The following is a 12476-nucleotide window of genomic DNA, read 5'->3' on the forward strand; positions in this document are numbered from 1 at the left end:
GTGGGTGATTATAGACCCATCAGTTTGTGCAATGCCATATATAAAATTGTCTCAAAAACCCTTGCAAATAGGCTGAAAACCATCATCCCCAAACTCATTTCTCTGAACCAGAGTGTCTTTGTTCCTGATAGGTTAATCACAGACAACACTCTAGTTGCATATGAGGTATTACACTCCATGAACACAAGGATGAAAGAAAAAAAAGGTTTCATGGCTCTAAAACTTGACATGAGCAAAGCATATGACATAGTTGAATGGAACTTTGTGGCTGCAGTAATGTCTAAGATGCAGTTTCCTCAACAATGGATTAACACCATACAGAATTGCCTTAGCTCAATGTCTTATTCCATCCTTGTTAATGAGGAGCCTCAAAGGAAGTTCTGGCCTTCAAGGGGCCTTAGACAAGGGGACCCTATATCCCCTTACATATTTATACTATGTACTGAAGTCTTGACTTCCTACTAAATAGAGTTGAGAGAAGCAGTGTTTTAACACCTGTTCAAATTGGGAGAGGTCCAATCTCAGTAAGCCACCTGTTCTTTACAGATGACAGTCTTATGTTTTGCCAATCTAACATTGAGGAGCTCAATTGTGTTCTTAATATCCTTAATCTCTATGAAAGGGCCTCGGGTCAGGTAGTGAATAAAGAAAATCTTCAATCTTTTTCAGTAAGAATACCAAACCTGTTACTCAACAAGAGGTACTGCAGTTGGTAGGAATAAAATCATCTGGAGCTTTTGAAAAATACTTGGGACTGCCTACTTTTGTGGGAAGAGCAAAAGCTTCAGCATTCCATTCCCTGGTGGATAGAACATGGTCTCGAGTAGCCAATTGGAAGACAAAGTACCTTTTTGCAGCAGGGAAAGAAACTCTCCTTAAAGCAGTCCTCCAAGCAATTCCTATATATGCCATGGGGATGTTTCTGCTCCCAGTCTCTATCATAAAAAAATTGAATCAACTGCTAAGGAAATTCTGGTGGGGTTATAATGAAGATACTTCTAAAATTCAGTGGGTTGGTTGGGATAAAATCAGTACCAACAAGGAGTCTGGAGGCCTTGGTTTCAGGGACTTTAAAAGGTTCAATTTAACTCTATTATCGAGGCAAGGGTGGAGGATTATACAGAACCCAAACTCTTTGGTGTCCATGGTCCTTAAACAGAAGTATTTTAGTCAGGTGGATCTGTTAGATTCAAGACTAGGACCAGAACCATCATTTGCATGGAGAGGCATTCAAGCAGGTCTAACTTTGCTAAGGAAGGGAATCATGTGGAGGATAGGTAATGGGACAAAGGTGAACATTTGAAAAGATAGCTGGATCCTAGGTTTTCAGTCAGGCAAGGTGTTATTCACTCGAGATGCAGATTGTTGGTGTTTGAAAGTCAGTGGTCTCATAGACCCCAACAGAAAAAATGGAAGGAATCCCTCCTATTGGAACTCTTCTCTAACTAGGAAATTGAAGCCATTAAAGCTATTCCTATCAGCTTGGGTGGTAGGGATGATGTGAGGATCTGGCCTTGGACTAACAATGGACTCTTCATTGTAAAAAGTTGTTATCACTTTAGCAGAGACATGGATAGACATCTGGAAGGAGAGATTTCTGATAAGGCCAAAGAGACACTGATTTGGAAGAAACTATGGAAGTTGGATGCACCTCCTGTAACAAAAATGTTCATATGGAGAGCATGTAGCGAGGCTCTCCCAACTCTTGCTAATCTACAAAGGGGGAAGGTAGTTGAAACCAACTCATGTCCCATTTGTAAGCAGTATCCTGAAACCTCTAGACATGCTCTTTGGGGATGTATAGCAGCTCAGGTTGTTTGGTGTCAAACTGGCAAGAAAGTGCAAAAGATGAATTTCTAAAGTGACTTGTTTTTTTACATTTGGGCAGTTCTAGTGGACAAGGAGAAATGAGTTCATCTATGACAAAGTGTTCAAGCATCCTACAATGTTGTACCAACAGGCTAAGACTGAATTGCTATTATTTAGAGAGGCACTCAAGGACTCAAGGGGTGCAACTGTCAAACCCCCCAGTGTGAAGCCAAAGTGGTCAAAGCCTGCTGAGGATTGTTTCAAAGTGAATTGGGATGCTGTTGTGAGAGCTGGAGAGGGGAAAATTGGCATTGGGGTCATCATTAGAGATCACCAAGGTCAAGTCACAGGCACCCTTCGTGCAAACAGATTCCTCAAAGGTACTCCTTTTGATGCAGAGGCTTATGGTTTACTACTAGCAGCTGTTTTTTGTAAGGAGTTAGGCCTATCTTGAGTCTGTCTAAAGGGGATTCAAAGCAAGTGATTGATCTGCTACATACCAGCACTACAAACTTGACTATAGGAGGTTGCCTCATAGGAGACACTCGCAAAATGTTGGACTCATGCACCACCAGGATAGCCACACATACCAATCAGGAAGCCAATGTGGCAGCTCATCAATTGGAAAAAGCTGGACTGGAAAGCATGGAGAATCTATATGATATTGAACAATGTCCAAGTTGTATTGAGCATGTTGTTACTAAAGAGATGTTATAAGCCTTGAGCGTTTTTATCTTTTGGTTTATTCACCTTGTTATAAGCTCTGTTTATTCTAATGAGATCAGATTTCTCTTTCAAAAAAATAAAAAATAAATCAGTCAGTCCACCAATATATTAGAAAAGAAATTTACACTCTACATCCTTAATTAGTTGTCTTTATTCGCATAAGTTGATATTAATACGACATATTTTAAGTAATTATTTATTCAATTAAATTCTGATTAATTTAAAAATGAAGAATAACATTGTCTAATTAAAAAAACTAGCGGTAAAAAGCACAAAATAATTAGAGAAAGGGACCATTGAAAGGAGAACGTGTGCTCAAATTTTTCCAAAACGAAACTAATTAGAGGGAAAACGATTAGTTTATTGAACGTCAGCTTTCCATTCCCTACTATGAGACGTCCATCCGAGTAGCTTCTTCACCTCAAGTAGCTATACCACTTCGTGAAAGGCTAACACCCGGCCCCAACTCCGGGGGGGTCTCTACCTATCGCCGCATTACAGAAACCTGTGGAAGTAAAGCAACATAATGTCCACCATAAATACGAGGGAGAAAAGATCGAGGAGAGATTATTATTATTGCTTGCTTCTGCAGACAGAAGCAGTAGTACTGCCCTTCACAGTGATGGTGACCATGGAAGCTTGCACTATAGGGTTGACTATATGGGCTAGTACAGCCATGAATAATGGAATGAGCCCTTTTGTATTTGTTTTCTATACCAATTCCCTTGCTTCTGTCGTCCTCCTCCCTTATTCCTTCATTTTTCACTGCACTGACAGGTTCCTCTTCTTCTTCTTCTTGTTCTTCATACTCAGCATATATAATATATTAATATCAAGGCTTGCTTCTCATCTTCCTCGTCTTCTTTCTCTGTGCAGAACAGAACAACCACTTTTCACCTTTCCTCTCTTCTTGCGATTCTTCTTCCTGGGTTTAACTGGGTTTGTACTCTCTCTCTCTCTCTCTCTCACGCGTGCACACACACACGGCCGGCGGACAGGCCTACTCCATGAAAGCCCGAAGGATTTGATGCCTGATGAACCCTTCGAATTCTAATGAATTCCCAACTCGGGCTCGCTTGGCGCACGGGTCTGACGGTTCTTCCACGGAAGACCATCCTGTAATGCTGTGCATCATTGCTTGCTTCAATTGATGATGATTTGGTATTTGAACAGTTTGACAAAGCAAGACAAAGGGAAGTTATATTATTGGTTCTTGATGTGTGGTTTGCAGGATAACCATAGCGCAGAACCTTGCATTCTTGGGTTTATGTTACAGCTCTCCGATCCTAGTCTGTGCAATGGGCCTTTTGACACCATCTTTTTTCTTCATGCTCTGTGTCCTGCTCAGGTTTTAACATAACCTCCTCTTCTCTCAAAATCAAATGGTCTATGTGAGTAGCTCTAAAATCAAGTCGTTTTTTCTCTTTTCAGTGAACTTTATGCTCTCTGATTTTTTAAAAACAATCAAATGGGTTCTTCTGTGACTCTGTCAGAATTTCATTAGCAAATCTTTAGAAATACAACGTCAACATCAATAACGATTCGATATGCGTCTCTTGAAGGAGTGTGCCCCCATGTTTTTGAAAATTAAAAAATCATGCAAAAATTAGAAAAATAAAAAAATATTAAATAAAACATAAAAAATTAAGATAAAAACAAGTTTTTAAAAGACTTAAAAACTCAAAACCAAATGAATTTAAAAAATTATAAAATATATATTTAAAAATATTAACTAAAAATCTGCTAAATTTATTTTTATGTAAAGAGCTCGTATTTTGTTAAATTTTAGTTTTTTTAAGCTTATTATCTTTCATTTAATAATTTCATTTTTCCAACCTTTTAACCTTTTAATATTTTTGCAAGTGACATACACGTAACCTAATAGTTTCATTGATGTCGACATTAGGGGTGGGCAGCGGGACCTGCCTCCCACTACCCCACCCCAGTCTGCCCCACCCCGCATGGACGGACGGGCTATCATCCCTAGTCAACGTGGCATTGATAACAATTTATATATTAACAATTCCGATATAGGAATCAATTAATTCATGAAGTAAAAAGTTTAAGATTCAATTAAAATGCATAGTGAGCAATTTGACTTTAAAACAAACTACGTGGACCACTTTCGTACTTTTTTTTTTTTGTAGGCAGACCACTTTCGTACTTAACATAACTAGAAAAATATAGGAAATTAAAAAAAAAAAAAAAAAAAAACATAGAACTTGAACGAAAAAGTTGGCCTCGTTTGTTTGTGTATGCCATTGAACTTCAACTTATCTACCCTTTTAGGACGACAAAATTAGGTTGGAGAAGTTCAAGCTGCCAGGCTAAAGTAATCGGCACGTTGATATCGATCATGGGGGCAATAATGGTGGACCTTTACAAAAGGCCCAGTGATACTTAAAACTTCTGTTTCTTCAACATATGATCTTGATCTTCAACCCAAGCAGCAACTGATCTCCATGATCTTCTCCTCAACGCCGGAGCATTGGATTCTTGGTGGCATTTTGCTAGCAGCTACATCATTGTCTGTTTCAGTATGGAACATTATTCAGGTAAAACTGTTATATATGTGCGGCCCATTACAATATTTTTAATTTCTCAAACAAATCTTTTGATACATTTCTTGTACTGATCAGATTGGAACAGTGAAACAATATCCAGAACCGCAAGTAATGAAGGCGGCGTCTTTCTATAGCGTACTGGGGACAGTTCAATGTGGAATAGTTTCTTTAACTCTAGAGAGAAACCCAAGTGCTTGGAAACTAAAACTTAACTCGGAGATTCTTCTCATTGTTTTAACAGTAAGCAAATTAAAGTTCTTAATTAATTATGCCGACATGTTCCATCAAAATGTGTGATCTAGGACTTTACTCATGAATGTATAAATTATGCGTGTACGGGCTGCATGTGCTACAGGCTGTCTTTGGCGGTGTAGTCCGTTCTCGTGTTCATATATGGTGCACACAAAGCAAGGGCCCTTTATATGTTCCAATGTTCAAGCCTTTTGGGATTCTTTTTGCAACCATTTTTGGTATTAGCTTCTTTACAAATAATCTTCACTATGGAAGGTAAAAGCAGAAAAAGGAAAACTCTATTAATTTTCACATTCTCCATAATTAGAGTGTATAATGGCATTTTGCTTCTTTAATTGAATTGTTAATTATAAATCTTAATTTCTGTTTTTTTTTTTTTCCCTTAAGTCTTAAATATTGAAGTATCATGTGCAGTGTAATAGGAGCGATCGTAATTGGAATTGGGTACTATGCTGTGATGTGGGGACAAATTACAGAAGATGGAGTAGGTGAAGACCAGTGTGCGGAAAGTGTGGATTCCTTGGAAGAAAAGACCGTCCCTCTCTTGCAAGAAGAGATGCAAGTCTAAATTATTGTGCGCAACCAAAGCCTGAAAAGAAAATTAGGTACTTCAAAATTAGAAGCATCGAGTGGTAATTAGTTGTCTTCACAGGCCATAAGGTTAGGTGCATGACTGGTGACTGCAATGCAATGCAATGCCAGCTGCCATGCCCTGGCTGAAGAGAGAGTTTTAGGTCAGGCAGGAGAGTTGTCAACAGTACCATCCAATTCTCCATATTCCAAGTTGTCATCCTAGAGGAAGGCTAGCTAGCTAAAGATGTTCATTTGGCCTAGGCTGGTGTATATCAAGCTTCTTAGTTTGTGCATGGTAGTTGGTTGCATTGGCTATTGTTGTTGTTGTAGTGATCGATGTTTGGAGCTAGCCTACTGCTTGTCATGCATGCTGCTGTGTGTTCGCTCCTAAGTGGTACTGGTGTTGCCATTGTGTGCTCTGCTGCTGTGTTATAAGGGTTAGGTGCTAGTGATTATTGCCGTTTTGGATGTAGGGATGTACACATTTACTTCTGCTTGATTTGTTGCTCTGCTTTGTTCCAAGTGTGGGCTTCTTCTTAGCCTCTATATATACGTCATTAATTTGGCTGTTCTGTTGGTGGGTTCCCTAGTTAGCCAGGGGCCAGTGGCCGGAGATGATGCATGATGCGTCAGCTTCCATTTGTACTATTATTTATCATTATTAATATATATTTTTGGAATTAGGGTGATTGTAAATATCATTTTTCAAACCAATAATATTGCTGCCCACGGTAGGAAATGCCATTGATGAGGTTGGCAACTTGGAATTAAAGGAGGGTTGCGTAGACTGAATGTGATGGGCTCCTGTCTGGACTGCAGAATTAGGTTCACTCGTCCAAACCTGAAGTCGGTGAGGTCTTGTCATAAACATCTCATACATATATAGGTTTATTTTAGCGACTGATTGAGATTGAAAAAAAATAAATAACATAGACCACTATTTCCTTGCTAATAATGATCAGCTGGGCCCTCTTTCTAATTCGGAAAATGTCAAAAGATCATTCAATTTTCCTAGGAATTGTCGAAATAGTATGGTGCATAACTTAATTATTTTTCCCATGAACCATCAAGAGTGAGAAATAAAAATATAATAGCAGCAGAAGCTCTCTTTTTTTTCCTAAGTAGTTAATTTCATTAAACTAAAAAAGTGATACATGAAGAGGGGTAGGGCTCTCCAACAATCGCCTCAAAAAGCAATAGAAAACAGTGCAAAGTGGTGAGCGGGTTTATTTGGGACTAATTTCTTGATCCCTACCCATGTCCTACAAAAGGATGCCATCTTATAAAAAGACGAAAATATGTTCGCAAAATTGCAAACGATGGAACCACCGCTGAAGACGGTGGAACCTCCGCTGGAAGCGGTAAAGGTGGCGGATGCACTGTCACTTATTGTCTGGAGATGATTTTTGGAGAGGTTTTTTATCCCTCTTACAAGATCACTGGTTATGGAAAGCGGTAACATAGAATAGCAGCCGGAATCTAAGCAGAGTCGCTGGCAACAGGTCAACACAGGCAGTGGTGGTGAGTGCAGATCACGTGCCACCTGAGGAGGTGGACGGATGAGTAGATCTTAAGGATCTGAGGCCTCTGAAGCTGGTGGAGCCGCGCGTGGCCGCCAATATTACTGTAGGATGCGGCTGTGGCTGAAAAACCCGCACGGTAGGGGCCACACGTGCACCAAACTCTCTGAGGAGAAACACATTTTTCAAGCAGAAGCTCTCAATAAGTAATAACAGAGCTCCCAATAAGTAATAATAGAATAAGCTTTCAATTAAGTAACAGAGTCTGATAGTGGCATATAATTCAGTTCTTCAAATGAAAAATTTAATCCACCTTATCCAATATGAGAACACATACAGTAACATTAACTTGAGCCACCTAACAAGCTGGATATTTATTAAGAAACACGTACGCTACGGATTGAAATGAGTACTGCACTGCAAACTACTACTTATACTGTTTATTAGACCATAAATATTCAAATATCCCCAGATACGTATCAGACCCAAAATGGCCTCTATTATTATTGCTTGAGAACAAACTCGTCCAGCTCCTTGAAGTTCTTCTCTACAAAGTCCTTGATGACATGTGGATCTGGAACCTCGTCACTAGTCTTTTGAAACTCGCATAGCCATATTGCCAGGCTCCCATCTCCCTTTGGAGTCACAGTAATGTGGCATTTGAAATGCTTGTAGAATTTGATCAGGTCCCCATCGATCACAGTAAAAGCAACAGTCTTGTTTGCTTCATCAAAATTGACGATCTTCTCCTTCGAAATCTTGACAATAGGAGAACCTGGAAATAAAAACAGACAAGCCAAACAAAAACAAAACAAAACAATACAGATTTGTTTAAAATGATCGAAAGAAAGCAATATGCAGCTCAGTTACTGCATTAAACCTTTCAGTTTTACATGTACGTACAAGAAATGAACCAAATATAATTACCTTCCCCATATGTGATTAGACGAACAGAACCAATGGACTTTCCATCGCCTTCAAGAACTTCAATGCTCTGGTAGTCATTAGGGAATGCCTTAGGTAGGATGGTGACAGAATCCTTAATGATTCCCCAGAACTTATCTGCATCAGACTTCACCTCAACTTCTACATCAAGCTTGCCAATGGAAGCCATTCTTATATTGTATATATATAACTTCGATCGTGGAGTGATACGTGATGCCTGTATGTATATATAGAAAATACAGTAGCACCGGTCGGAGCTTTGGGTTGCAGGCAATTATTAAGGGCCTTAAATTCATTAGGAAGAAGTCCAACTCCCACCTCATTTGTCACAAAAGAAAAATATTCTGGGAATTAATACATTAACGATCACCTACTGCCTACTGGCCTGCTACCTCCCAATAAGATTAATGGGCCCCATTATTTCAATTGTTTCCTGACTTTCTCATGTGATGTTGTAATGCAAGGTGGGTGCAACTTTATTGTCATTATTTTATTATGATATTAACGTTGTTGTCATTATTTTATTGTTCTTCTAATGTTTGTTCTTTATTTTAGTTGTTTTACAATTACTGTTACTTGAACGAAATCGCATCGTTAATGAAGCACGATCGATCGACCATGCACGTAATTGGTTGGGGGATAAATAATTATTAGTCTGATCTGGAAATGAAAGTCGGAAAATAATTCCAATTAAAATAATTTTAATCATCTAATTTATATTCTATAAAAAAAAATGAAACCTATAATAAAATACCCAGTAATATTATATATTAATCCACTGATTAAAATTAATTATGGATATATTAATACCCATGCATGCGATCACTTCCGCCATATTAATGCATCCGGGTATCTGCATTTTCCAGCTCCAACTAATTTGGCATTGAATGCCCCCTGACTCTGTGATTGTGCTTTGTTCTAATTTATTGTGCCCCTAATAAAAGAATGCTCTATGTTTGCTCTAATGCCAGCTTATAAATATATAACTACTCATAAATGATCGATCATCGCGTGATGTGTAGAAATAACTAAGTTTTTAAATGAAAATTACTTTTTAACTAAGTCAGTACTATCTATTATATCTCCAGGTATTATACAATAAATTGGATTTTTATAAAGAGAGTTGTTGGCTGTTTTAATGTCTGAAATTTTGGTCGCAACTTGAATATATATAAACTTTAATTTTTGTATATCAGTGATTAGAGAATAGGGACAAAGATTTAGTTATGTAATTTGTGAAAGTATAAACGGCATAATTCACTACAACAAGTGTCAATCAATTTTGGTCGCAACTATTAGCTTTTTATAATAAAAATTAAAATTAAAACCTGAAATTGATGGTAACAGATAGATTTATTTATTTGTATTATATTTTTAACACTCTTTATTATGTTTGGACCAGAATCCCCGGCTCTCATGAATGGTCGGCCCAATACGTGAAATATTTAATTAAATTAGATAGAAATCTATAGTCAAAATTCGAACTCAAGACTCCTACTTTGATACTACATGAAATTCACCGTTTATCTTTAAAGTGATGAGAATGGATACATTTATTATAAACATTTTTTTTATCATTTTATTGATTAAAGGTGTGTCGGGTGTCATGAATATCGAATAAGGTTTGCGACGATTTTCTCTTAATTGCAACAACAATGATCCGCCACATATGCATTTTATATTTTTGGGGAGTGACAGTCAAAGGAAATCTGAAAACACGGTCACTTACGGGGGAGTAAATATAAATTTCAAGCACTGAATATGGGTTGTAAATTTTGGTTTGATTTTCAACTTTGGTGATCTTGGTTTGACATGTAAACTTCGGTTTGAGATTTTGTTTGATTGATCTGCGTATGCATGCAAGTCCAGCCCTCATCGGCCCTCCATGCATAGGGCTGGACTTGCGAGCGAATATACAGCTTTGATCACTGGGAATGGCCGGGGACAAGATTCAGGCCGTGAGGTGATCATAGTCCACTCGTACAGGTCAGGTATCACCCCTAGCGTGTATGTAAAGGTAGTAACATTTTGTATTAGAAACATCTCATTCCTATTCTAAATGATGCAGTATTTAGCATCAATATTTGAATATGTTATCTTAGAAATCAAGTGTTGAAATAATTTTTTATGGGTAATGCCAATACAACGTGATAAAAGTGGAGTCAAATATGTTAGAATTCTATTTAGAGTGACCATATGCACAGTTTGTTAAGAAGTTTAATTCAATTAAACTTAGGAGTTAGTTTTATTTCTAATGAACAACTAGTAATAGATAATTTCTATTCCTTGATGGGAGGAATAGTTCAAGTCTAACTCTATTAGAGGATTCTTAGTCTAACCTATAAGTAAAGGGCCAGTGTACACCATTGGTACGACAATCAAAAGGCATAGGCTAGAAGATTCTCTTCCTACTCACGTTTAACATATTTTTCTTAAAGTGAGATTTCTTTTAGGCTCTTGTTTATTCTTGAATCACCATGAAAAAAGGTATGTGCCATTTTATTTCCATTGCCAGCTATTTCATATTCAGTAGTTTATTCTATCATGTGGTATCAGAGCCAAGTTCATGCCAGTTGATTCAAATTTTTGAGAGATTTGTATTCTTTCATTTGAGCATGAAAATTCAATATCATTGTGTTTTCTTTTTCAGATCACATTTAGTTTGATATGAGAAGTTTTATGGCCTTTCTTGTGATTTATGTTGTCTTTGGATCTCTGGAAAATCGTAGACATCTTGGTTTGATTTGTATTTTATAACCTGCATCCTTACATGTTCGATTTTCATGGATTCTTAGTGATTCTTGATTTTGTATTCAAACATGTTCATAAATACATGCTTATGAGACTATATAGTCCATGCTTACACGATTTTATTGCATGATTTATGGTTTAATAGTCTAGGGTTTGATGTTTTGTTCATAAGGTTTTAAGGCCGAATGATTTTTTCAATATCTGTCACATGCTCTTGATACCCACTTCATATAAGCATTAAATTGTGACATATTTTTATTATGAACAAAATGCCTCAATAACATATACCTTGTATGGCCATCAATGAATGAGATAAAATATCTCTAACCGTTTAGGTAGGTAGTAGGAAAAGGTTCACAGATATCAGTGTGTATGATTTCCAAAATACTTGAACTCCTTATGGCACCTTTAGTGGTCTTGTTGATCTGTTTTTCCTTTATGCAATCTACACAAGACCTAAAGTTAGTAAAATCAAGAGTTTGTAAGACTCCATTATTCACCAACCTTTTAATTCTCTTTATGGAGATATGTCTCAATCTCCTATGCCACAACATGGATGAGTTCTCATTTATGATGCTATCATGTTCTGCTGAATACCAACATTAGTTAATATGCAAGGATAAATAAATATTCTCAAAATTGGGATCTAACTCAAATTTAAATAAACATTAACTTTTATTCCACCACCAATGTAAACATTTATTCTTAAAAATGATGAAAGTAAGATTAACAAATCTAAACTCAAATTCAATCTCAATTAACTTTATAACTGAAACCAAATTTCTAGAAAAATTAGGAATAAAAAATACATTTTCAAATTCTAAAACAAAACCAGTCTTTAAAAATAATCTAAAGATCCCAACATGTAATGCCCCAGTCTCGGAGATCCGGAGGGTTAGCTCATGTTACTTAAAATCATCTCTAATAACATATTTATATACTTCAAATTCCTTATAAAATATAAACTCATTTATTCAAAACTCAAAAATATATTTTACTCCACCAAGACACCAAAGAACTACCTCAATAAAAATATACTAGAGGAAGATCCTTGTGGGGTAGTTTTCTTCCTCTGATCTTGGAGTTCTGCACTTCTCTTGAGACTTCGTTCAAATACTGTGGTCTTATTCACTAACTCTAAGAAATTTTGGATCCGAAATCCCACCACTCGCTCATAAATTCTATTGTTCAACCCTTGCTCAAACTTTCGGGCCTTCTTCTTCGTGTCAGGGATTAGATATGCGGCAAAACATGATAGCTTAACAAATTTGGTGTACTGGTGTACCGTCATAGTTCCCTGCACGACAATGGCAAACTCCATGGCCCTATCTTCTCT

The 12476-nt window shown here is 37.2% G+C and overlaps 1 protein-coding gene across 1 annotated transcript; it reads right to left on the bottom strand.

Moving 5' to 3' along the window:
- Positions 1-7647: 7647 nt before the first annotated feature.
- Positions 7648-8603, bottom strand: LOC121253987 (MLP-like protein 423). The gene is made up of 2 exons (XM_041153941.1): positions 8372-8603; positions 7648-8219 (listed from the first exon to the last, which is right to left on the bottom strand). The coding sequence occupies exons 1-2, from the start codon at positions 8556-8558 to the stop codon at positions 7948-7950; spliced, it is 459 nt and encodes a 152-aa protein (XP_041009875.1). The 5' UTR covers positions 8559-8603; the 3' UTR covers positions 7648-7947.
- Positions 8604-12476: the final 3873 nt, after the last annotated feature.

The sequence above is a fragment of the Juglans microcarpa x Juglans regia genome, chromosome 3D (assembly GCF_004785595.1).
Source record: "Juglans microcarpa x Juglans regia isolate MS1-56 chromosome 3D, Jm3101_v1.0, whole genome shotgun sequence".
Classification (NCBI taxonomy): Eukaryota; Viridiplantae; Streptophyta; class Magnoliopsida; order Fagales; family Juglandaceae; genus Juglans; species Juglans microcarpa x Juglans regia.

Coding starts and splice junctions, on each gene's coding strand:
- LOC121253987 (XM_041153941.1), bottom strand. CDS start 8,558: ATGGCTTCCATTGGCAAGCTTGATGTAGAAGTTGAGGTGAAGTCTGAT. Junction 8,220..8,371: donor TCTAATCACATATGGGGAAG/GTAATTATATTT, acceptor TTTTATTTCCAG/GTTCTCCTATTGTCAAGATT.